The 26,052-nt window shown below is 40.4% G+C and overlaps 1 protein-coding gene across 2 annotated transcripts; it reads left to right on the top strand.

Annotated features, from left to right (window-relative positions):
- Window positions 1–614: 614 nt before the first annotated feature.
- STOML3 (stomatin like 3) lies at window positions 615–24,611 on the top strand. 2 transcript variants are annotated; one of them, XM_025364513.1, is made up of 8 exons: window positions 822–1,011; window positions 10,511–10,595; window positions 13,844–13,947; window positions 14,029–14,101; window positions 18,034–18,116; window positions 20,191–20,394; window positions 22,033–22,167; window positions 23,489–24,611. In XM_025364513.1, exons 3-8 carry the CDS (start codon window positions 13,936–13,938, stop codon window positions 23,711–23,713), a joined length of 732 nt encoding a protein of 243 aa, XP_025220298.1. In that variant the 5' UTR covers window positions 822–1,011; window positions 10,511–10,595; window positions 13,844–13,935; the 3' UTR covers window positions 23,714–24,611. The 2 variants fall into 2 exon arrangements, with proteins under 2 accessions (XP_025220297.1, XP_025220298.1); XM_025364512.1 differs by lacking the exon at window positions 10,511–10,595 and having other exon boundaries at window positions 615–1,011.
- Window positions 24,612–26,052: the final 1,441 nt, after the last annotated feature.

Genomic DNA, 26,052 nt, shown 5'->3' with positions numbered 1-26,052 from the left:
AGTGAGCTGGGATTATGCCACTACACTCTAGCCTGGGCAACAGAGTGAAATCCTATCTCAAAAAAAAAAAAAAAAGCAACAAAAGGACATGCTGTGTTCCAATAACACTTTATTTATTTATTTTTTTATTATTGTACTTTAAGTTCACACTTTATGTTTTAAAAACAAGTGGTAGATCAAATTTAGCCAGCAAGCTACAGTTTGTCAATTCTTGGTCTAGAAGAAGAAACAGACACAAGCCAAATAATTAAGCATATGATAACACGTGCAAAGATCCAGTGGCAAGAATGACACATCAAGCTTTGGAGGGACTGATAGGAGACCAATGGAGCTGCTTCAGGGAGAGGCACGTGAGTGAGGCTGGAAAGGGAGGAAGGGGCAGACCAGCGGGGTCTTGTAGGACACTTAGGAGTTTGGTCTTTACAATATTGACAGTTGGCAATCTTGGATTATTTTAAGCAGGATGATGACATGATCAGATTTGAGTTTCAAAAGATCATTCACTGCAGTGTTAGAATGAGTTGGGTTAAATTTTCTCATCTGAAACATAAAAGATGGATATACTTGCCCTGTGTATTGAACAGGTCATTGTGTAATCAGTGATCACACAAGATTATACAAGGTGCACAGAACTGTTTTATGAAATATAAATGCTATAGAAAATTACACAGTCATATTTTACAGGAAGCAATACCACCAGATGGTCATATCCTTTCAAGTTTTCTCTATGAACAAAGGCAATCTGAACTCATAAAAGAAATCTTTTTGTTTATGTTATCAGGCTTCCCTCACCAGGGAAACTATTCCTTAGGGAGTTCACTAAAGAGAAGGAATATCTTTCACTCTCTCATACTTTCTCCTCTCCCCTCTCCCAAGCACATCTGAGTTGCTGCCTGGACTTCACACTTAGCTCCAAACCCATGAAAAATTGCCAAGTATAAAAGTTGCTCAAGAATCAGATGGATTCTAGGGTGTCTTCACCCAAGAAGCAGGATAAAGAGAACTTCGTGGGTAAGTTCCTTTTTCCTGTCTTAGGCTTGTTTTTCACATATATGGCAAAGCAGGAGTTGTAGCATTATAGAGAGGTATAGACTATGAGATATATTTGCAGAAATTGACTTCAATTTCATCTATAGCTCAGGATTTTGAATTCATTGCTTGTGCTGATTTCCTTTGCTTCTTGAACAGCAGCCTATAACTTGCTTTATTTTTCATTCAAGTTTTGATAAAATTGTTGTTTATCTTTGCATTTCTTCTTTTTGTATTAAATAGCAAACATATGTTGAAGAGGCTGACTTTTCTCCAACTTCAAATATTTTCTGATGATGCTGAGATTAAAAAGAAAAGTTGGTTTGAGCTGCATCATGTTTGATAAATAGAGAGAAGTTGACAAAAATAAAACTTAGCTTATAAGTACCAACTACTATCCTTAATACTAATGACTATTATGTGTTACAAAGCATTTTGCTTGCATTATCTCTTTAAATTTTACAATAATCCTGAGGTAGATCCTCTTAGAATCTCATTTTACAAATGAGAAAACTGAGCCTTGGAAAGTTTAAAAAGTTGCCCAGAAAGTGATTATGATGATGGTGTGTGTGTGTGTGATGATGGTGTGTGTGTGTGTGATGATGGTGTGCGTGTGCGTGTGTGTGTGATGATGGTGTGCGTGTGCATGTGTGTGTGTATGACCTCACCTGTGCTCTATACCTTAAGTTGCCAAAAAGCCAGAGTACATGTTAGAAATAGAGAACACATTTGGCATTATTAAAACATAAAAGAAAAAACTAAGCTGCGTGCACTGGTGCATGCCTGTAACACCAGCACTTCAGGAGGCCAAGGCAGGCAGCTCACTTGAGCTCAGGAGTTCGAGATCAGCCTGGGCAACATGGCAAAACCCCATCTCTACAAAAAATACAAAATTTAGTCAGGTGTGGCGGCACATGTCTGTGGCTAAGTGGGAGACTGAGATGGGAGGATTGCTTGAGCCCAGGAGGTTTTGGCTTCAGTGAGCTGAGATTGCACCACTGCATTCCAGCCTGAGTGACAGAGCGAGACCCTGCCTTAAAAAGAAGAAAAATAAAAAGGAATAAAGAAAGAAAGAAAAAGGAAAAAGTATACATTTAGAGACATTTATGTGAATTGGAAACGAAAGTTTTCTTTTGAAGTAGGCATGGAAACCTTTATAAGCTTGAAGGCAGTAAGTAACATCTGGAAATGCAAGCGGGAGGTCTCAAGAGTCCCCTTATTTATCTTTCATGAGACATTTAGTTTCCATTTTAACAGGTCAAGACATCAACTCGGTAGATGGCATGACTGAAGCTGTATCATCAGTGAGATACTTGAAAGTACTCATGAGTTTTCTTGGTTTCGATTTTTGAATATGAAAAACAAACTGGCACTATCACAGAATGACCAGAATGGGGCTTATATTTTGCAATGTCTGATTTCCTGTGCTTTTGTAGTTTCTTAGGAGAGATGCAGTGTGGACCATTCTCCAAGATTTGTGGACTAAGTTTGCCCTTGCAACTCAGATATATATAAAATATATATATTATACAATGTAACATATATTATATAAGATGTATCTTATATAATATATAATAATTATATAATATATAATATATATTATATAATATATAATAAATAATACACATGTAATATAGTATATATAATTGTATATTATATACTATTTTATATATAATATAAATATAATATATAATATAATTATATATGCTTATATATTATATAATATAATATATATTAAATAATATATATTATAAATATATAATATATATAATATTATATATTATATTATATAATATAAAATATAATATATAATATAATTATATATAATATAATAAATAATATAATATAATATATAATATGTACTTATGAATACTTGATACTTGACAGCACATAATGACAAATATATTTTTCCAGTTGTCACTTATTTTTTACCTTTTTAATGATACATTTGATATTAAATATATAAAATTTCAATATATAATATATAAAATATATGTTATATAATATAGTATATGTAATATATATTTAAAATCTTTATATATATATATTGAGCCAGTGTTATTCAGTCCTGTAAGCATTGTAGACATTTCCCTTCACAAATGGTGAGGAAATTATTTAATATGTAAATAACTGAGCCCTTGTTGTCCTTTCCAGCAGGAACGTTATGTGAGAGTGTGCTGCTGGCACACTTTATTTCTTTTATGTTCGGAGATGGAGTCTTTCTCTGTCGCTCAGGCTAGAGTGGAGTGGTGCAATCTCAACTCACTGCAACCTCAGCCTCCTGAGTATCTGGGACTACAGGTACGCACCACCATGCCTGGCTAATTTTTGTATTTTTTTTAATAGAAATCTGGTTTCGTCATATTACCCAGGCTGGTCTCGAACTTTTGGGCTTAAGCGATCCTCCAGCCTCAGCCTCTCAAAGTGCTAGGATTACAGGCATGAGCCACTGTGCCAGGCCTGGACCAGCTTTTGAAAGCCACTTGTGTGCCTCTGTTTCTAACTCCAAGCTCATGACACCACAAAGGTAGATTAGAATCACCTGAAGGGGTAGATGATATTTACACTGTGGAAATGCTATAAGTTAAGACTTTCTTCCTTTCCCAAGGGCCCAATTTTTAGACATTTATTATCACATCACTACTTAATAGCTTCTGACATTCTCTTCTGCCTCCCCTTTATTCTTTTTTGATTTGTTTTGTTTTCTAAGAGTTAAGTGAATTGGAATCTAAATCACAGAAATCTTAGAAGTTCTTCTCAAAATTAACATGCAAAAGAATCTTCCTGGGGAGCTCCTTAAAATACAGATTCCTAGTCTCTATCCCCAGAAGTTCTAGTACTTAGTCTATGTCTGTGCTGGGTTTAAGATTTGCACTCACACCAGCTCCTGTGAGCTGGTTTGGCTGCCAGGCTAAGAGAGCATTTTGAGTAGGACTATATTCCTTTTCAGCAATTCTGCACTTTCCTTAAAAGTGTTGCTTAATGCCAGCTGTGTGCATAGAGAAAAAGGAAGGAGGGAAGATGAATTACAGGGGATGAAAAGATAATGTTTACCCCTCGTGTTTTACTTTAGATTTCATCTTTGATTAATCAAAGTCCTTCATTCTCTAGAGAGAGAACCAGAAAGTTGCTGAAGTTCTATTTTGCTGACTGTGTCTTCACAGGATTGGAAATGAACACCGAAAGGGAGATAGAATGGTTAACACTCATCCCCAAGCTCAGGAAAGGTGATTGTTCTCATTCCACATACTTTTAATTTTTCCTCTGGGAAGCATTTGGTCTTCCCTGCTCTGATAATGCAAAGCACTTCCTTTTTGTAAAATTTGACATGATTATTTATTTTAAATTTTACTTTTAAAAATGGTAAATATAGGCTGGGTATAGTGGCTTATGCCTGCAATCTCAGCACTTTGGGAGGCCAAGGCAAATGGATCACCTGAAGTCAGGAGTTCGAGACCAGCCTGGCCAATACGGTGAAACCTTGTTTCTACCAAAAGTAAAAAAATTAGCCGGGTGTTGTGGTGCCCGTCTGTTATCCCCGCTAATGGGAGGGAGGAGAATCACTTGAACCCGGGAGGCAGAGATGGCAGTGAGTCAAGATCATGTCCAGGGGCATCAGAGTGAGACTCCATTTCAAAAAAACAAACAAACCAAAAACCAAACAAACGAAAAAACAGGTAAATATATCAAAAACAAAGAAAACTCAGAACAATGAAAAGCACTTATATTTCCATTATTTAGAAATAGATGCTGGGGGATAGAGCGAGACCCTGTTGAAAGAAAGAAAGAAGGAAGGAAGGAAGGAAGGAAGGAAGGAAGGAAGGAAGGAAGGAAGGAAGGAAGGAAGGAAGGAAGGAAGGAAGGAAAAGAAGAAGAAGGAAGGAAGGAAGGAGGGAGTCATTGATAATATTTTGGTTAATTTTCTTCCAATATTTTTTCTATTCTATACATATACTTCTATATAATTGTGATTCTACTGTCCCTATAATTTTGCATCTTACTATTTGTTTTTTTAACATCATACCATAATTATTTTCTCATGCTTTTATAAACTTAAAAATATATGCATAATATGACATTGTGTAGATGTATCATAGTTTGCTTAATTATTCCTCCACTGTTATATTTTCAGGGTGGTTTTCATTTACCACTGTAATAAATAACATTGTAATGGGACTTTGGACATAAACCTCAAGGACGAAGTATTTTTATTTGTTGTTGTTGGCAGTGCTGTTATTTCAAACAGAGAGAACTGAAAGCATGGGAGAATTGGGAGAAAGAAGAATGATGCAAGGAAAACATTTCCCCTTCTCCTTCTCCTTCTCCTTCTTTTTAGACAAAGTCTCGCTCTGTTTCCCAGGTTGGAGTGCAGTAGCCCAATCTTTGGCTCATTGCAAACTCTGCCTCCCGGTTTCAAGCGATTGTCCCACCTCAGCCTTTTGAGCAGCTGGGATTATAGGCGTGCGCCACCACACCCAGCTAATTTTTGTATTGTTAGTAGAGATGGGGTTTCACCATGTTGGCCAGGCCGGTCTCAGACTCCTGACCTCAGGTAATCCACCTGCCTTGGCCTCCCAAAGTGCTGGGATTACAGGCGTGAGCCACCGTGCCCAGCCCTGTTTTCTTCTAGAAATGATGTGTGAGTGAGGGTACAGTCAGGTAGAATGTATGGAGAAAAATGCAAGGACATATGGTTCTTTGGTTTATTGACTTTTTTGAGAGAAAATGGAATCTTCTCTGATGAACCATGATTTCTATACAAGGACTTTCCAACAGATCACGAATTCTCTTATGTTGCTGAACATCGCCCTGATCCTGTACTTCAAAGCACTTAAAAGTATGCCCTGCATCCATTCAGCATCCTCTGTGAAGCAGGAGGTGGAGACAAAAAATAAAATACCTGTTCTCAGAGCACTAAAAATTTACGGGGAAGACACAAAAGTTACTAAAAATTACAAGGTCCTATAAAAAAAGTTATGATAGAGGGTGTACAATCATGTGCTGCTTAACAATGAGGATACACTCCGAGAAATATGTTGTCAGGTGATTTTGTCATTGTGAGAACATCATAGAGTGTACCTATACAAACCTCAGTGGTACAGCCTACTGTACTGCTGGGCTATACGGTACAGCCTATGGCTCCTGGGCTACACACCTGTACAGCATGTCACTGTACTGAATACTGTAAGCAGTTGTGACACTGTGGTATTTGTATATCTAAACATAGAAAAGGTACAATAAAAATAAGAACACACTATGATAATCTTATGGGACCACCATCATATATGTGGTCCATCATGGACTGAAACATCATTACGTGGTGTGTGACTGTATTAGAAACTCAAGAGGAGCACCCAAAGGTGAGGGTGACAGAGAAAAATATTCCTGGAAAAGAAGGGGATGTTTGAGCTGAGCCCTGCTGAGGAAAATGTGGGCTGCAGAAGGGGGCTGAGGAACACAAAGACCTGTGCGAAGGGACAAGATGTGTGAGGACCTAGGTTACTTTCTCTACTGCAGGGGGTATTCATGTGATGTTAGCACATGGCTTGACTCCCTCATCTGGATCACCTAGACCCATACTGAAAGACCATCAAAAGTCCTGCTACTTGAAAAACAAATTACGAATGTGCAAAGAGCCCATGTGTGAAGCCTGGGCTCTGAGTGGCAGCCTTGCGGTTGCTCGTGCTTTGGGGTGATAGCGATGGGATTCAGCATCCCATCGCCATCATTGTAGGGGACAATGCCTCCAGGGCATGAAGAGGGACACTCAAGGGGGCTTTGATTGTGTTGGCAAGGTGTATATTCTTAAGTCAAATAGTGGGTTTAAGCCTTTCTCTGAAGATGATTTTGAAGGCTCCGAATTTAAAGAAGAAAGAGTGGGGTGTTGAGAAGTACACAATTTTCATGTAAGAGAGGGGTAGGGGGAAAATAATCAGTCACTCATGCCTGTGTCTGGCTCAGTGAATCTGAATTTTTATATAAGGTAACAGACAGATAGGGGAAAATTCAGGGAATCTGCACTTTTTTTTTTTTTTTTGAGACAGAGTCTTGCTCTGTCACCCAGGCTGGAGTGCAGTGGCGCGATCTCGGCTCACTGCAAGCTCCGCCTCCCGGGTTCACGCCATTCTCCTGCCTCAGCCTCCGAGTAGCTGGGACTACAGGCGCCCACCACCACGCCTGGCTAGTTTTCTGTATTTTTAGTAGAGACGGGGTTTCACCGTGTTAGCCAGGATGGTCTCGATCTCCTGACCTCGTGATCCACCCGCCTCGGCCTCCCAAAGTGCTGGAATTACAGGCTTGAGCCACCGTGCCCGGCCAAGGAATCTGCATTTTACATAAGGTAACAAAGATAAATGGGACAGGGGAACAATCAGATATGCATTTGTGCCAGGTGGACAGAGGGGGTGATGCATCTGTAAAGATAAGCTATCCATTTACATTGCTATGGTGAATTTTAACAGAAATGCTTTAGGGTAAACATCTTGGAGCTCAGTAGGAATTTCCTTGTGGGCAAAAATATGGGGGAGGGGTGTAGCTTTTCATCTTGTAACCATCTTTTTTTTTTTTTTTTTTTTTTTGAAGTAAAGAAAAGGGTGGACTTTAATGTTTATTTACAGGATGCTGCAAGATATGAAATTCCACATAGAAATAAGAAACCTAGTCAGAGGACAAGCTTCATACAGTATGTACAGTTGGAACTGTTCAAGTATAGTTTCAGTGTAAAAAGTGCTACAATAACAAACCACATTTAAAAAGAGTTCTTAGTAGAGAAACAATAAGACAAAATACCAAACATGGTACACAACAAATGTATGCCTCAGCTACGTGAGGTAGCTAAAAGGTAAAGGTCCCAGGAGCCCCATCCTGAACTTGGAAGGTGTAGCCTTCAGAGGTAGTAACCATCTTATTCAGGAACCAAAAAGAGGAGCCAGATTTTTGTGACTCAGTTCCCAGCTTGACGTTTCCCTTTGGCTTAATGAGTTTGGGGTCCCAAGATTTACTTTCTTTTCACAAGGTAGTTTCACAACTCAGAGAAAGGTGCCCACTGAAGTTAGGCTTTTACTTCCCACAGAAACTGATAGATAGGGGTGCTACTTTCTTTGATGTTTATATTCCAAAGGCTAGCTCCTGAGACCTTGAGAAATTTAGTCGTGGGTTGTGAAACTGGCAAGAGGCTTTTCAAAAGATTTAAATCACAAAGAGGCAGAGAAAGAGTTTATATAAGCTAGTATATCCCATTAATGAAACAATACAAAATAAACATATTTTAAAAACAAAGAAAAAAGAATTTATAAGGACAATTTTGTTTTTGTTGTTTTTGTTTTATTTAATTTTTTATTTAAGAAAATGCCCTAAGAAAAGGGAGATTAGGGGCCTAGAGTCAGGAAGAAGCCCATCTAAAGTTTAGTCAAGCTGAGATTCGCTTTAAGGTTTTTTGCCCACTATTATATCTCTGAGATTCATCCATATTTTACATACAGCAGTAGTTTTGTCTTTTTTTCTTGCTGAGTAATATTCCTTTGAATATGAATATACCACAACTTCATTTATCCATTCTACTGTTGATGGATTTGGGCGAACTTCATATCTTGGCTTCTGTGAATAAGATGGCAATGAACATTGTTGAACATATTTTTCACTATCATCAGTAGTCATTGCTCTCAGGTGTTAGTTGGAAATTGAATACTGAGTCATAAAGTAGGTACCTGTTTAGCTTTAGTAGACACTTCCAAATAGTTTTTGAGGTAATTGTACCAACTTAACTTCCAACAGCACATTTGAGCACTCCAGTTGCTCCTCAAACTTGCTAAACATGGTTTTGCCAGTCTTTAATGTTTGCTATTCTGATAGCTGTGTACTGGAATCTAATGCTGGTTTTGACTTTCATTTTTGTGATGTGTAATGTACATCATCCTATTTTGATTGTTTAAAATCATGTCATAATACTTAAACAGTTATTTCTGCTAAGAAACTAAGACTATGATAACACAGACTTGAGATAAAATATTGTAGGTAGTATTGATCTAATATTTAAATAGTCTTGACCAAGCTGAAGTTGAGAAATAAACAACCGAGTCACCTAGCCTGTTTTATTGACTATAATTCATTCCTGTTTCTAGTATCATTTAAGTGGGGGTAGTGATACAGAACATTCTCTCCTACTTCCCGGCTCACACACACGTAGCCAATCTCGCCTTGCGTGCTTGGCCCTGGTTCTAAAGGGTATTTAAGCCTCCCCTGGTGTAAAGAGCTGTATCTAAGCACCAGAAATAATGCCCTGAGGATGTGCCTCTACCAGTGAACCTTGGCTTTGCCTCACTCCCTAAGTCAGTAAAGGTAGACACCACCACTGTCAGTTTGTGGAATCTGTGGGTGTCACCTTACCTAATGAGAGGTTAAGATGATGGAGGCAACACTAAATAAACCATGAAGTTCTCTGGTTGCAAAATGAAGGGTTGGCCTTGGTTACGTCTTAAGTCCTTCCAGCTGAAGTTAATGGGTGCCTCTCCTCTTGTCAGTGGCTCTGGGCCTCAGCTTTCATAGCTTATGGCTCTACCTTTTTCTTTGCAGATGGAAAGGAAGGTATTGATGAAATATTTTGCTGCTGTTGTCACAGCCGCACACAGGGGGAAGTCTCCACATGTTTCATCAGCTGCAGACTTCCTAGAAGTAAGTGCAGCAGAGTAATTAACCTGGTATCATATCTGTTTCCATTGTTTCCGTAACCGCCCGAGGGATTCTTCCTGCCCTCTGCATAAAGAAAGACCACAGCATTGTAGTAGAAAAAGAGTTTAATAGATTGGAACTCTTGGAGGCATGTTTCCCATTTTATTCTCCAGCACAGCTTTCGGCATAGAATTGATAAAATATTTGTTAAATGAATGAAAAAACCAGGGGCAACGTGTTGGGGGCAGCAAAATTCAGTTCTCTACTAGGAAGTAGGCATATGATGATGGCTTTATGGTTATGTGACAGTTGTCCAGAGAATACACACGTTTGTGGATTGGGTTCAAACAGACGATCAAATGTGGTCGTCACTTAGTGACCAACAAAGGTGTTGTGCAGCCCCTTTTTCTTCCATCATCCCCTCAGTGCCTTGTATAGCTTGAAGTAGGGCGATTTCTGAAGATCTTTGTATTTAATAATACAATCCCAGCATATCCCTTCAGTCAGAATTGTAATCTTCAAACACTGTTCTCAGTATAGCATCCTAGTTTCAACTGTGGGAGCGAGTGGGGAGAGGGACAGGCTACCAGGAAGAGTTGCTCTGTGTGGTCTCATTCCCGGCTGTGCATGCTCCCAAGGCTGAGCTGGGAGCCTGCAGGGAAGGTGACAGCAGCAGTCACAGCTCCACTTTAACTGGCAGCTAATGAGACCGCAGGCTCCACCAATTCTGCCAGAAGCCACGGCCTGGGTGATTCTAATGCTCCCGTGTAACTCTTGGAAGAATGGTCACATTCTCTTCTCTTGTCTCTGGCAGCATGTCTATTACCTAATGGAGCTGAGCCTCATGTACACATGTAATGATGCAAGGGCTTGACGGAACTCTAGAGGCGAGCTTGTAGGTCAGTGCGATTTTCTCCATGACAAACACTTGCTTATGCAGCTGGTGTTAAGGCTGTGTCTACTTTGGAAATGTCCAGGGCTTGGCTCCGGGCATTAAGCACAGTTGGTGTCCTGTTGGAGCCCCAGCTGCCAGTGCATGCTGTGCTGCTAGTCATAGCCCCAGAACACCCCAAGGTTTCTGAATACCAAATATTGCAGTGCCAGGAGGGAGGAAATACACCAAACGTGGCAGGAACTGTGCTGCCTTCACAATAGTTTTACCAAGATTTTATAAAGGTGCATATTAGCCCAGTGAGATATGTATAAGCACAGCTATTACAGCTGTGTCTGTATAGGCAAAATTGCAAATAACCTTAATGATAAATAGGAGAATGGTAAAGTAAACTGAGACACAGGTGTAAGATGGAATAGTATGCAACAATAAAGAAGAATGAGGTAGATGAGTAGGTAATGCCATGGAAATCTATACATGATATAAAGTAGAAATGTGGGTACAGTGTAATGCCATTTATCACAAAATAAAATTTACAAATCAAAGCCAATATTTTCTAAGTGTAGATATATGTATGTAAATACATAGGAGTGGGTCTGTGGAGAATACACACCAAACCAGTAACTATAGAACTTCTCTAGATAAAAGCGGGACTGAGGAGAGGATGGTTCGGGGAACTTTAGTTGTGTTGCTTAAATTTTTTTTTTCAATGAGAATGTACATCTGTAGGCTCTGTCATGAATACTAAAAAAGCACTAATAAAATTTGACAAAGATTCTATGAGAATGTGTAAAGTGTCTTTCCACCTTGTGTAATGATAGTTTGATTCACCTCCATGTGGGTCCAAAGTTTTGGGAGGTGATATTTTAGAAATTTAAATTTCAGAGTATTCAGGCAAGCCCTTATTGTTCAGAATATATATTTATATGCATTTGGAGCCTATAAAAGGCCATTTGTACTCAAAAGTTCTTAATACAAAATATGTAGCTAAAATGTAGTGATTTTCACCTATCAGAATGTAACGACTGAGAAGGTTGGAATGATTTAAGGAGAACAGGACATGTGTGAATATGCACGTCTATGCTGTTGGTGAGAGTGGAGGTTGGTACAAACTTTTTGAAAGGCATTTATCATCTATCAAAATTGTATGACCTAACACTTCTACTACTAGGGATTTATCCTACACAAGTGCCCCAAAACACACATTTAAAAACATTCATCAAAGCGTTGTTTATAAGAGCAAAAGCCCAGAATTCTCCTAAATATTCATGAATTTGGCTCAGGTCTCAAAAAATTAGTAGCAGTAAAATGGGTAACTGGGAATGGATTTGAGGTAGTGTCATTTAGGTTTAGTGACTTTCTGCAATTGGATAGGGAAGAGGAAATGATGACCTGCCTAACTTGGGCAACAGGGTGGATGGTGAAGGCATTGACTGAGATAGAGACAGTATATGGCGTTTGTAGAATGAGCTGGCTGGGGATATCTAGTCCTAGTGCTTGTGTATGGAGAACATAAATCAGCTGGAGGAGATAATGGGGATGAGAATGGGGGTGGTTGTCAAGCAGAACGGAATAAGGAGGAACAAGGATTTAAAAGGAGGTAAAATGGGCCGGGTGCAGTGGCTCATGCCTGTAATCCCAGCACTTTGGGAGACCAAGGCAGGAGGATGACTTGAGGTCAGGAGTTCGACACCAGCCTGGCCAACATGGCGAAACCCCTTCTCTACTAAAAATACAAAAATTAGCCACGCGTCATGGCAGGTGCCTGTAGTCCCAGCTACTCAGGAGACTGAGACAGGATAATTGCTTGAACCTGGGAGGTGGAGGTTGCAGTGAGCCGAGATTGCGCCACTGCACTCCAGCCTGGGCAACAGAATGAGACTCTGTCTCAAAAAAATAAAAATAATTAAAGGAGGTAAAATGGTGACTATAAAGAATGCTAAATTAAAAGAGTCAGCCAGACCTGCTTATTTTACAAACAAGAATCCCTGGCCAGGCGCAGTGGCTCACGCCTGTAATCCCAGCACTTTGGGAGGCCGAGGTGGATAGATCACGAGGTCAGGAGATCAAGACCATCCTGGCTAACACGGTGAAACCCCGTCTCTACTAAAAAATACAAAAAATTAGCCGGGTGTGGTGGCAGGCACCTGTAGTCCCAGCTACTTGGGAGGCTGAGGCAGGAGAATGGAGTGAACCTGGGAGGGAGAGCTTCCAGTGAGCCCAGATTGCGCCACTGCACTCCTGCCTGGGTGACAGAGCAAGACTCCGTCTCAGGAAAAAAAAAAAAAATCCAGAGACTTCAGAAATTATATAATTGATGTAATTAATGCTACAGAGTTTTAGGTGGTTGAAGTAGGATTTTTAACTCACTCTCATCCTATTGCAAAGCAATATTCATTAAGCCAAAATGCACCTGCTATCATTATGTGTGATTAGCAAGCAGAGATCTTATGTGACGAGCCAATATAACAAAACTTTTATGAAAAGTTAGAAATGGCAAATGTCAACATCTGACAACAAGTCCCTGGAATACATATTCATCTGTAAATGGGAATAATAGTAGAATACCTGTTTAAAACTGTAGATGTTAATGTATGGCCCAGGAGCCATATAAAAGTAATCTTATTTAATCCTCATCAAATTCTCTAAGGTGGGTAACTTCTAACCCCATTCTACAGATGAAGAAACAGAAACCCAGAGACTGAGTGGTCTTCTATCCTAATGCTTTAGAATTGGTAAGTGACAGAGCTCACATAAAAACTCATACCTCAGGAGTTTTCAGGATATTTTTCCATGTGCCACACTGTGTCCCTCTGGGTATAATAGTACCTACCTACCTGCCTTAGAGGGTGCTTTGAATTTTACCTTGAAAATTCACAGGACCCAGACATCTGATGATTCTGGTGTGGATGGTCCACAGATTATATTTTGAGAACCACTGTTTTTGTGTTTTGAGAATAATAAACTACAGCAACCCTATAAAATGTAATAATAATAATTTCTGCTTATTGTTATGAGATTTTTCTTGGAAGGAATAAGTTCATTTTAATTTTTAAAAACCTGAATAAACATTTGAGTGTGTGTGTGTGTGTGTGTGTGTGTGTGTAACTACATTCATGGTGTAAATGGATTTAGGTTTCCTATTCAGCCACATCAGGCTTGGCCAGTTGTCTGGATAGGTTCCACACCCATGCAGCTGGGTGGCTTTTTAAAGAACCACATTGATTACAGATTTGCTTCCTTCTCATTTCCTAGGTGTCAACAATAAACGGCTTGGTGTATGCGGCTGGCTCCTGTTTTCCCTCTCTTTCCTGTTGGTGATCATTACCTTCCCCATCTCCATATGGATGTGCTTAAAGGTAACACCCTGGGACATAAACTGGGCTCTCTATATGAACTGACAAACCATTAGGACTAAACGTTCTCCCTTAATCTCCTAGATCATTAAGGAGTATGAACGTGCTGTTGTATTCCGTCTGGGACGCATCCAAGCTGACAAAGCCAAGGGGCCAGGTATGAATGACGCTGTGGCTGCCTCTGACAAAGATCAGGGACAGCTAATACTACTGCTACCACCTTCAATATTTTTCCTGGTGGTGCCTATTAAGAGTCAAAGAAAAATTGCTGGAAGCTGGCTCTCTTGCCTTTTGGTACAACAGAAGAATGCCACCTTTTCATGCAAGTTGGTGGGAATAACCACCAGTTTGAGAGTCTGGAAATCTGGCCTGGCTTCCTAGTTCTCCCTCTGAGAGATTAAATGAATGTGAGCAAAGGGTGGCTCTGGTTACACTGGCTGAATGTCACTTATTACCAGGACCACCAGGAGACTGTGGGAAGAATAAGAGGGAAAGTAAATGGCCAACGTAGACCATTAAGTTACTCAACGAGAGTATATTGAGAGCTGGTGTTTGATGCTCACTCTTTGAAAAGGACTAAGTGAAAAGCAAAAGGTAATTTCCTCTCATGGCAAGTAGATGCATAGAAAGATAGAGCTGGAAACCCTTGTACGATGCCTTTTGCCAAATCCCTCTGTTTTGAAAATAAAGAACATGAGGCCTACATAAGTTTGATGAATTATCTAAGATTATCCTTATAGTTAGAAATAAAGATGAGTTTTCAGGCCTTCTAACATCTAGAATAGTATAGTGTTTATTTCCATCCTTTCTTTACCACCTTGAAAAAGAAAATATTCCAAATAGTCATGTTATAAAAGAAGGTGGTTTTATTTGTTTGTTGTTTCTTATTTTTGCCAGCAGTTGGGGTGTATACTAAAACTATAAGGTACTAAAACTCCCTGAAGTAAGATATTGATTTAATGCTCATAAGTTCTCTGAGCATATATGTAGTTGAACCATAGGAAATTGCTGACTTTGTTTTGACTCCCAAACATGGCAATTTCATAGGATTAATTCTAATACTCTGGAAATGAGGGGCTACCAAAAGCACTGTCTTAGAAGGCACAGGAAAAGCAATCGTTACTAGCTATATTTCTCTGATAACATTTGCTTTCTGCCCCCGTTATGGCTTATTTGAATAAATTGTTCTCTCTGCAACTGGAAGGTCTCTGGGGTAGGAACTTTCCTAAGCATCGCGATGCTCTGTGTGCTTTGCCCTTGGCCATAAGCCATGGATCTGTTAATATATAAAAAAGTACGGGAAACTTCAAGAGGAGAAACTTGTGAAGGAGGCTTCTTGGCCTTTTTTTTGTTTGTTTGTTTTTTTTTGAAACGGAGTCTTGCTCTGTTGCCCAGGCTGGAGTGCAGTAGCGTGATCTCGGCTCACTGCAACCTCTGCCTTCCAGGTTCAAAGATTTTCTCGCCTCAGCCTCCTGAGTAGCTGGGATTACAGGCACCTACTATCATGCCCGGCTAATTTTTGTATTTTTGTAGAGATGGAGTTTCACCATGTTGGCCTGACTGGTCTTGAACTCCTGATTTCAGTTGATCTGCCCATCTCGGCCTCTCAAAGTGCCTGGATTACCGGCATGAGCCACCACACCCAACAACCATTTCAAGCATAATCTTACTTGTCTAATTTCATAATAAAGGACCTAAGAAAAAGAAGGTAAAAACTACTTACAGATGTTCTCGTGAGTTTGGCAAAGCAAGACTCATTCAACTGAGGTATAACAGCCCAAGATTAACTTCTTCCTGGTTCTGTTCCACCTGGTGGGGCTAAGATTATAAGTTAAAATAAATTTTGGATCCAAGAGAAGCAGAACAGCCAGAACTTGGAGGCCTCTAGAGAAAAATATTCACTTTTAAATGAATTTTCCCTGAAGATTTCACCATTAAATGTCTCAGGATAACAACTCTCGTCATAACTGTCTCTGGGGTAATGAGTTACCTCAGAATGTCATAAGGACAAGAGGGAAACAAGCCAAATTGCTAATGGAAAACCTTTCCACTTTTATAAATTGTAAATTATTCTTGAATAATAGCTGACACTTCATGAGCATTTAACACATACCTGGCGCTGTGGTTAGTACTTTATTTCATTATCATGTTGAATCAGGCTTAATCTTCACTACCAGCTTATATCTATTAGGTAACCGAAGTGTTAGGTGAGTTTTCCCTAGTCACAAGGCTACTAGGTAGTAGGGCTGGGACTTAACTCTGTCTAGTTCTCAGGTCCATGATTTTAACCACAGTGACCTGGCACCAAAAATGGCAGTAAGGTTTAGAGGCCAAAAGAAAGAAAGCACTTTAGCAGCGTATTTTGCGGATACTGCCACCCCTTTGCGTGGTGTTCGGCTCCAGAACTGGTTTCTGCTGTGAAAACAAACCAATAGTGCAAAGCCTTCTTGATTAATGGAAATAGATTAGTGTCCCCATCTTGCTGACATGCCTTGTGGTTCTAATCTTTGTAACTCTCACGGTAAAGAACAACATGCACCAGGGTAATGTTAAGAGTTCCCAGGGTCCTCTAATGAGCTTTCTTATGCCCATCCTTCCCTGACCCAGCCCCAACTTAATGCCCCACAAATCAGAAAGAAGTAGATGTGTTTACAGCTGGAGAATGCTATTGTACATGAATCAGATCATGGCTGTGGAGAAACTGTTAATTCTGGAATACATTGATTTAGAGGAATGTGAGACCCTGGGAAGATTTTAATTCAATAATCCTTCATTACTGTTTAAATTGACTGAGAATGTTGGCAGCCACTGATATTCAAAGTCAAAAGTCTATTACTTGAATCTGTTACGTGAGTATCTTTATTATAAGGAAACTACTTTCCAAAATATTTTTTTGGTGGAGTATTTTAGAGCAAATACAAAATACCAGATCATGTCATTTTACCTGTAAACACTTTAGTCTGTGCATCTAGCTGATAAGGACTTTATTAACACCGTGCTGCTGTGGTCTGAGTATTTGTGTCCTCCCAAAATTCATAGGTTGAAGCTAATCACCAGTGTAATGATATTACGAGATGGGGCCCCTGGGAGGTAATTAGATCATAAGGGAGTCATCCTCACAAGCGGCCTTGTAAAGGAAGTCTAAGAGACCTGCCTTGTCCCTTTCAGGACACCACATGACCATCTATACACCTGGAAATGAGCCCTCACAAGGCACTGTATATATATGCACCTTGATCTTGGACTTTCCAGGCTCCAGAACTATATGAAATAAGCTTCTGTTGTTTCTAAGCCACCCAGTTTATGGTATTTTGTTGCAGAAGCCTGAACAGACTAAGACACATGCCATTATCACAACCAGGACAGTGAACTAGAACACCTTAATATCTTCTTCTTTTTTTTTGAGACAGAATTTCACTCTTGTTGCCCAGGCTGGAGTGCAGTGGCACGATCTCAGCTCACTTCAACGTCTGCCTCCTGGGTTCAAGCGAATCTCCTTCCTCAGCCTCCCGAGTAGCTGGGATTACAGGCACGCATGACCGTGCCCAGCTGATTTTTAAAATTTTTAAAAAAATTTTTAGTAGAGATGGGGTTTTGCCATGTTGGCCAGGCTAGTCTTGAACTCCTGACCTCAGATGATCCACCCGCCCTGGGCTCCCAAAGTGCTGGGATTACAGGCATGAGCCACCATGCCCGGCCTTAACAAATCTTTTAATATGCATTCTGTGTTCAAATTTCCCACTTGTCCCAAAGGTGCTTTTCACAATTGGTCAGAATATTATTTTTAATTAATGTCAAAGTAAACACTTGGGTAGAAGCAGATTGTTTTAAAAACAAAAACCAAAATTAAATGTCAGGGATCTTTAGCTTCTTACCAAAAGACTTTACTTCCCAGGAAATTACTTTTCCTTAGTCACTGACTTAGAGGATGAAATCATTTTCCTCAGAGTTTCACGTGTTCATACTGAAGATCATCTGAGAAACATGTATCGCCCCATGTAAGTGATGCACCACACTGCTATGAGACTACTTGTAGTTATTTGCAATAGAGCAACATTTTAAACTGATTTTTTTTTTTTTTTCTCATAGGTTTGATCCTGGTTCTGCCATGCATAGATGTGTTTGTCAAAGTTGACCTCCGAACAATTACTTGCAACATTCCTCCACAAGAGGTAGTACTGATTAAGGATATGTCGCTCGAAATTAAAGGTGTATTTTCCCTATTGTACGGACAATTACAACTTTATAGTACACTTTTAAACTACAGGAGGGAAGGTGAGCTGAGTACCCCCAGAGACCTACTTGAATTGCCCTTGGTGGTTCCTGAAACTACCAAGAATTTGTTTTGCCAAATGAGAATGAAGCCAAGAGCAAGGAGACTTAGAATTGGCCTGGTGTGAGAAAGCCTGACAGCAGAGAGCTAGTCAGCAGGAAAGCTGAGATGGAGAATGACAGAGCAGAAGCTTGAAAGAGACAGACAGACACTGTATAAAACAGCTGAATAGAATCTGACAGAGGGCAGATGGATGGCAGTGGCTGTTTTTGATTCCACCCTATCACCCTCTCCGAAGAATTTTTCATAATATCCACATGAGTACCATTTGCTTTTGACTTTAAATTATTTCTGTGTTTGGATGCAATAGAGGGGCAGGCATAAGGACAGAGGAGAGGCTGTCAGGGCCCATTCGTGTTTGTATTTCACATAAGTCTTTTTTTTTTTTTTTTTTTGAGACAGAGTTTCACCCTTGTCGCCCAGGCTAGAGTACAGTGGTGCAATCTCGGCTCATTGCAACCTCTACCTCCCGGGTTCAAGCGATTCTCCCAAGTAGCTGGGATTATAGATGCCTGTGACCGCACCCAGCTAAGTTTTGTATTTTTAGTGGAGACAGGGTTTCACCAACTTAGCCAGACGGGTCTCTCGAACACCTGACCTCAGGTAATCCGCTCACTTCGGCCTCCCAAAGTGCAGTGATAACAGGCCTGAGCCACTGCACCCAGCCCACATAAGTCTTTTAATTCTTGAAGTACTACAAGTAAATGACCAAAACAGTAATTCAGCAATAGGGAAGAGGAACAGAGTTACTAATTATCGTGTCACCCTCTCATAACCAAAGTGGTTCAGGTTAGAGGAAAAGAAATGCAGGACCTAGGATATGGGAGGGCAATGGTGATAAGAAGACAGAAAATCAACATTTATAAATATATGTTAATTTTCTTCTGTCTGGTTCAGGAAACTCAACCAGGACTCAAACATGATGTCTTCATGTCACTTAGGAACTGCAGAATACTTACTTTTGAATTCAGCCCCGGGTCAGAAGTGGTGGCTCATGCCTGTAATCCCAGCACTTTGGGAGGCTGAGGCAGGAGGATTACTTAAGGTCAGGAGTTCAAGACCAGCCTGGCCAACATGGTGAAGCACCGACACTACTAAAAATACAAAAATTAGCTGGGCCTGGTGGCGTGCACCTGTAATCCCAGCTACTCAGGAGACCGAGGCAGGAGAATCAGTTGAACCTGGGAGACGGAGGTTGCAGTGAACAGAGATTGTGCCACCGCTCCAGTCTGGGTGACGAAGCCAGACTCCATCTCAAAAAAAAAAAGAGAGAATTCAGCTGCAGTCAGGAGAGATTGGGATGCTTAGTGACCTTTAATAGGGACTTTTCTGGCTCTGCAATGGACAGTTCTAGGTTCTGCTTCCATAGTATACTCAGAAATCTCTCATTTGCTCCAAAACATTCTGTCACATTATTCAGAATGATTGATGCTGAACCTCTCCATAGAGCTGAATCAATTTTTCTTTACATGGTCTCTGGTGCTATCTATGTTTTCTAAGATACACTGCTTCAAGTCTGATAAAAACTGAAAACCAAAGAGTACAGGTATCAGGGAAACCAGTGTTCTATCTCTGCTTAGAAAATTGAAGATAATAGAATGACAGAAGGGCTGTACTGTTACATTTAAAATGGAAGGGCCTGTTCTTAGCATGTCAAGTCAAGGGTTTCTGCCTATAGGATGTAAAGCTTCTTAAAGATGAAGTCACAGGGGTAAGTATAATGACAGCTTTAGAGGAATTGCGTATCAGCTGGGAAGATATTCTGTCCAAGCCAGAACAGGTTTTAGGTGACTGTAGCATGAGTTGTCGTTACTGCTCTCCTTCTGTGGAAGATGGCTCTCGGGCTGGCTATCACTTTGTCAGCAGTGGTGAAAGTCATAAATAAGTGATTTTGCCCTGTTCTTACTCGACAGATCCTCACCAGAGACTCCGTGACTACTCAGGTAGATGGAGTTGTCTATTACAGAGTCTATAGTGCTGTCTCAGCAGTGGCTAATGTCAACGATGTCCATCAAGCAACATTTCTGCTGGCTCAAACCACTCTGAGGAATGTCTTAGGGACACAGACCTTGTCCCAGATTTTAGCTGGACGAGAAGAGATCGCCCATAGCATCCAGGTAAAGATATCGTGAACTAATAGCCTGTATCTTTAACTCATTGATTTTAATTATTAGTGATGATGAAGTATCAGCAGTTCAAAGCATGCCCACCACATGCATGCTTGCACACACTCACACACAGACAACTGCTCTAGAGGTGAGCTTCCGTTGTGATTTCACTCACCTGTTACCACAAGAAATATATTTAAATATCTGAGTGCAAGAAGGCAGTTGCTGAAATTGTGCCCCTTATCCATTTTCTTTGGAATTCAAAATTACGAATTAACATCTTACCAGTAGTCTTTTCTGAAGAAGTTAGAGATCAGATTTATTTTTAGCTTAGATTACTCCAGGAGTGCAGCCATTTCTCAGGTAGCCTATATATTTAAATAGTGTGAAAGTTAAATTCAATTGAGACACCATAGACCTGTCATCTCTAGAAATTCTTACACCATACCATCAATATCACTAATAACATTAATAGTAATGATAATTATAATATCAATGAAGATGTAACAGCTATTGATCTCATCTCTTACACACATGAGTTTATGAACAAGAATAATTCTGTATTTTCTTGGATCAATTGGATTCTGAGCTTCTTTTCTGTAAGTTAATTATATAAAGACATTCAACTTTGGTTCTTCTTGGCCTCTCCTCTAGTCCCTAAGGTAGAGGAAAGATCCCAAGCTTTTATGAGGCCGTATGAGTTCTGCATGATAATTCTCCATATTGTTTATATGTGACCCATGAATTTAACAACTCAAAGGTATCCCATCCACAGCCAGGTCACTGACTTCTTGTGAGGTGTCACTATCTCTCAGTGTCCTGCAGGGATCCCAGAAAGGCAAGGGAGGGATCTCTTGCTATTTGGTAGCAGAGATCTCTGCCCCCACCCCTTTAGGGGAGCTATCCTTCTGATCCTACCATTTCTCAAGACATTCATCTTCTCCAGGATGACCAGCAAGATATCTTCAATGGTTTTAAGCTTTTACAAAGACAAGCGTATCTTTGCATTTATTGCTTCTGCCTCGAAAAATATGCCTTGCTTCTTCTTTAAAGCTGGCCATAGAGCAGAAGTTAAACAGCGTGAGATAAATAATATCTTGAAAAGGACCCAATAATAGTATGCACTGAGTCATTGTTAGGTACTGAGAGATATCTTATATGCATTGTCTCCAAATCTAATAACAGTCCTGAAAGAAAACCTTTTATAGGTAAGAAAACTGAGGGCCAGATAAGTTCAGAAACTGTCCCGATGATTCACAACTGCAAATGGCAGAGCCAAGGCAAAATCCAGGTCTGTCTAAGAAACCCATTCATTGCTGTCTGCTTGATACCAGCGACAAGCAAATTTGGGATATTTGCTCAAATCTAGATGGATCTCATATACCTCCTTGGGAATGGTTTTGGGGTAGATCCTGCTGATGGACACCCACTAAAAGGTCTGCCATGAGATTCACTTTAAATTCCAGAAAATGATCAATAAGAAGGTTAACTCTTATTCTCTTCCCAAATTGTCTCGCTCCAAATGCTGTAAATGCAACAAAAAAAAAAAAAGAAAGAAAAATGTATCTTGCAAGTATAAAACATAACAGAAACGTACATCATATCACCTGTCTTTCTTATTAGTCTTTTCTTTTGATTTGGAAACAGACTTTACTTGATGATGCCACTGACCTGTGGGGGATCCGGGTGGCCCGAGTGGAAATCAAAGATGTTCGGATTCCCGTGCAGTTGCAGAGATCCATGGCAGCCGAGGCTGAGGCCACCCGGGAAGCCAGAGCCAAGGTGAAGGCTGTGCAGGTTCACACATGGAGGGAGAACCGCCTAGCATTGGGGCCAACAAGGATAGGACTTGAACCGAAGATTGGGTCTCTCAATTATTTTCATAAGAAAGGGTTTCTTTTCCCAGTTTTCCTGAGAATTTTCCCTGAATTAAAAGGTAACCAGCAGCTTACTGCACCTTGAGGAAGTTTGGTAGCAGGTCTTGCGTTAAGAGGACGCTCAGTAACATACTGAGCGACTTAGCCAAGTAGGGTTCCAACTCCAGCCGCATGTCAGTGTTCCCTGGGGAGAATTTAACAAAACAAAACAGAATACCAATTTCCAAGCTTTATTCAAACCCAGGCTTGAAGCAGTCTCGAGTGGGTTAAGAAACCTATATTTTCATAAAGCTGGTGACTTAAATGTAGCCAACATGGAACCTGTCTTTTGCGCATGGTTGTTCTTATATATTAAATGTTGCTGGAATAAAAGGGGGCAATTAAATACAATTAAATACAATCCAGGTAAGAATTACAAAACGGAAGTGTACCCTGGCTCTGAATGTCCTTGTATCTGTTGAGATTCTGGCTTTCAGGCCTGTGTGTATCCTCTTTGGAAACTTACCTGTTAGCTGATGAAGGCATTTCTTTGACTCATTTCTGACTCATCTCTGGTTTTTCTGCTAAGCTCCAGCAGCTTCCAAGAAGGGACTCGGCAATGAGAGAAGAGAGATCACTTTTTCACATGGGCAGATGGCCACAGATAGGGCAGCTGAATCACTCTTGGACAGTCTGAGAGCTCCAAAGAGTGATGTACTTAAGAGATTGCCAGTGTTACAAGGCTGGCACTTATTGCTACTTGTAATCAAGAGCCAAGAGAACTAGAAACAATTCTCGGTTTGTAAGAACGACACCAAAGTGGCAACAGAATGAACTTAAAAACATCTAAGATAAGTAAAAATGATAAAAACGTCAGTTAGAGGCCTTAAATTTCAGACGTCTCTGAAAATGAACGCAGCAAGTAGTGAGGCTCCAAAGTGCTTCAAGGCATTAGTAGGGTAGGTGCCAAGTATTCACTTGTATTCAAGAGAGTACTTTTATTTTTGTTTGACAATAAAATCTAGGGACCTGTCATTTGTAAAATATAACTCCTTGCTTCCTGCAACCTCCTTGAATATCTCTAATTACGTTAGGAAATGAAACTCTTATCCTGGCCAAAGAAGTAGATGAAACACATGTGGCAACATGGGGACTGGGGAGAGGGGTATCAATACAGACCCAGAAAAAGAAAGCACTAGTTACAGTGTAAAGTTTTATTTCTGAACGATTTTTTTCTGTCATTTCAGGTCCTTGCAGCTGAAGGAGAAATGAATGCTTCCAAATCCCTGAAGTCAGCCTCCATGGTGCTGGCTGAGTCTCCCATAGCTCTCCAGCTGCGCTACCTGCAGACCTTGAGCACAGTAGCCACCGAGAAGAATTCTACAATTGTGTTTCCTCTGCCCATGAATATACTAGAGGGCATTGGTGGGGTCAGCTATGATAATCACAAGAAGCTTCCAAATAAAGCCTGAGGTCCTCTTGCTGTAGCCAGTTATTGCATAGAGAGTGGTGTCTATTCCTATGGAGAAGCCAGCAGTTAGAAACGGAGAGAATTGCAACACTGTTCATGTAACAGTAACTCCACAGATGGAAGAGTATTGGCAGGAAAAAGCTCTAGAGGCTATATGGAGAAAAAAAAAAAAGCAAAAATGAGACCTGTATGTTACTTTTATTTTTAGGACCATAATCAACTTTATAATATTCTTATATAATTAATTAGTGGTGGGCTCTGTGTTTATAGCAGGAACTTTCTGGTAATATGAGAAGAAATCATTGGGTGACTGTGACTAATGTTTCAGAATTACTTTTTAACTGTTGTACGAAGCGCTCCAGATAATTTATAAAGTAACATAGGCCTCATATTTACACTGTATATTTGCTTTATAACTCCGAAGTAGTTATTTGCTAAATCTCCAATGGTTGCAATCAAACCCCACGATGCTGAAAACAGATTGATTTTGATGTTAAGAACAAAAGAAGTATGGAAACTTCTAGGCTCAGACATGTCCCCTGTGCCACAAGGCAAACTGCGTTCAGCCCACAGTCCAGGTCTCTTGCTGCATGTCCTGCAGGGAGTGGCCAACTCTCCACCTCCCAGCACCATTGTCAGAGGGTGGGACAGGGCACATGAAAGCGGCCAGCTCCTGTCAACTTATTTACTTACAAGGGAGAATGCTTGGAAAGGTTGTGTTGGTTGAAACCACTGAGGAGCCCCACCCTGGGGATTGCATGTTTTCACTCTGTTCTTAGTCCCAGGAGCCACAGGTAATCGAGAATGTTTGTGAACTCTATCCACATCCCCTCCCCCAGCTGCCAAATAACCTGTTAAAAACAAAGAAAGCATAGAATAGAAATGAATTGCAAAAGTTACATTGTGGGAGGTTATTTTGTTGCCATGGTGCAATTTCCTTTTGGAATCAGTTTTGAGAAATGGGCTAGAATTTTTAAAAGTTATTATTTTTGGACTGTCTTTGTATTACACTGTGCTCAGCCCTTTAGGGATGCCAAGAAATATCTTTATTTTACAGGTAAGGAAGTGATGTTATGAGGCTAAATCACGTGGCCAAGTTTCCTCAGTTAGTGAGTGCTGGGTTAGGACTGAAAACCATGTCTCAGTCCAAAGTCCTTGCTCCTAAACATCATCAAGTTTTATTTTGAGGAATTGTGAGCCAAAGGGAGAGAGCACTCTAGTTCCTTTTTGCTTTCAACACCAAACTTTTAGGTTCTGGAAGTCCAGGCACCTACTGTAGTGTCCGGGACTACGTGTGCATGCACACATATGTGTATGTGTAGGCACACCATTCCTACACGCTTCATGCTCCTTTTCACACTCCACACACACCCTCCATATAACCTCACCACCCTCACATCCTCCACCTCTGCTCCCATCCCTCCCTGTCCTTATCACACACATCCTTTCAACACACAGGCATCAACTACATAGTGCAAAATGGGAATAACACTCTATCTTTGCTTTTATAACCTTCCCCCAGCCTCCATGAAACCATATGAGTGTTGGACAATCCATAGCTTCTGAATCTAGTACTTGATCCTACTGACTTGATGACTCCAGCACTCATGTTTAACCCACTAAGGCTCATACATTTTCAGTATATACTAAGAACTTGCCTTTTAACAGGAACTGAGGACTTAGGAACATCGGCAGAAACCTATGAGACAGGTCATCCACATCAGCCAGAATCTGAGTCCACAAAGTTATGCCATTTAGACACTTAACTGATAGCCCTTACATCTTCAGAACAATGACACAGGTTCAACCCACGCCAGGGCACCTCCAACACTGAGAACCACGGGAGAAGGAGGCCCTGCTTATACAAGGGCAAAAGTCTCTTTTTAGCCTTGTTCCAGAAGTCTAGAGCTGTTCCTTGTTTTGGTTTCAGTGATTAGCCTTGACAATGCAAATCTTTCCTAGCAATGTACATCAAATTGTAAACTAGTGGTTCTTGCTGAAGGTAAACATCGTCTCACTCATTTAGAACCTCTTTTTTTGAAATGCGCAACCTGGTTGCATCCTTGTGGATTGGCAATGCGGGTATGAGAGCCATATCAGAATATCTGAGGCTGTGGGAGATGCAGTTTGAAAACTTCTAAGAAATTCAAATTATTCCACTCCCTCCAGTACAAAGCTTCATTAATTCTTTAGCATTATAATAGATCACTTACTGCGTTAGTTACTAAAGGCTGACTAAAGAAGGCTCCTGTGAAGGTGAGTATATTTTGGGGCCAAGGGTCTGGAGAAGAATCAAGAAATGGTCAGAGTTCTTCTGGAACAAGGATGCCAAGGCTAATA

This window comes from Theropithecus gelada, chromosome 17 (assembly GCF_003255815.1).
Source record: "Theropithecus gelada isolate Dixy chromosome 17, Tgel_1.0, whole genome shotgun sequence".
Lineage (NCBI taxonomy): Eukaryota > Metazoa > Chordata > Mammalia > Primates > Cercopithecidae > Theropithecus > Theropithecus gelada.
The sequence above is the reverse complement of the archived record's forward strand: the minus strand, read 5'-3'. Positions and strand labels throughout refer to the sequence as shown.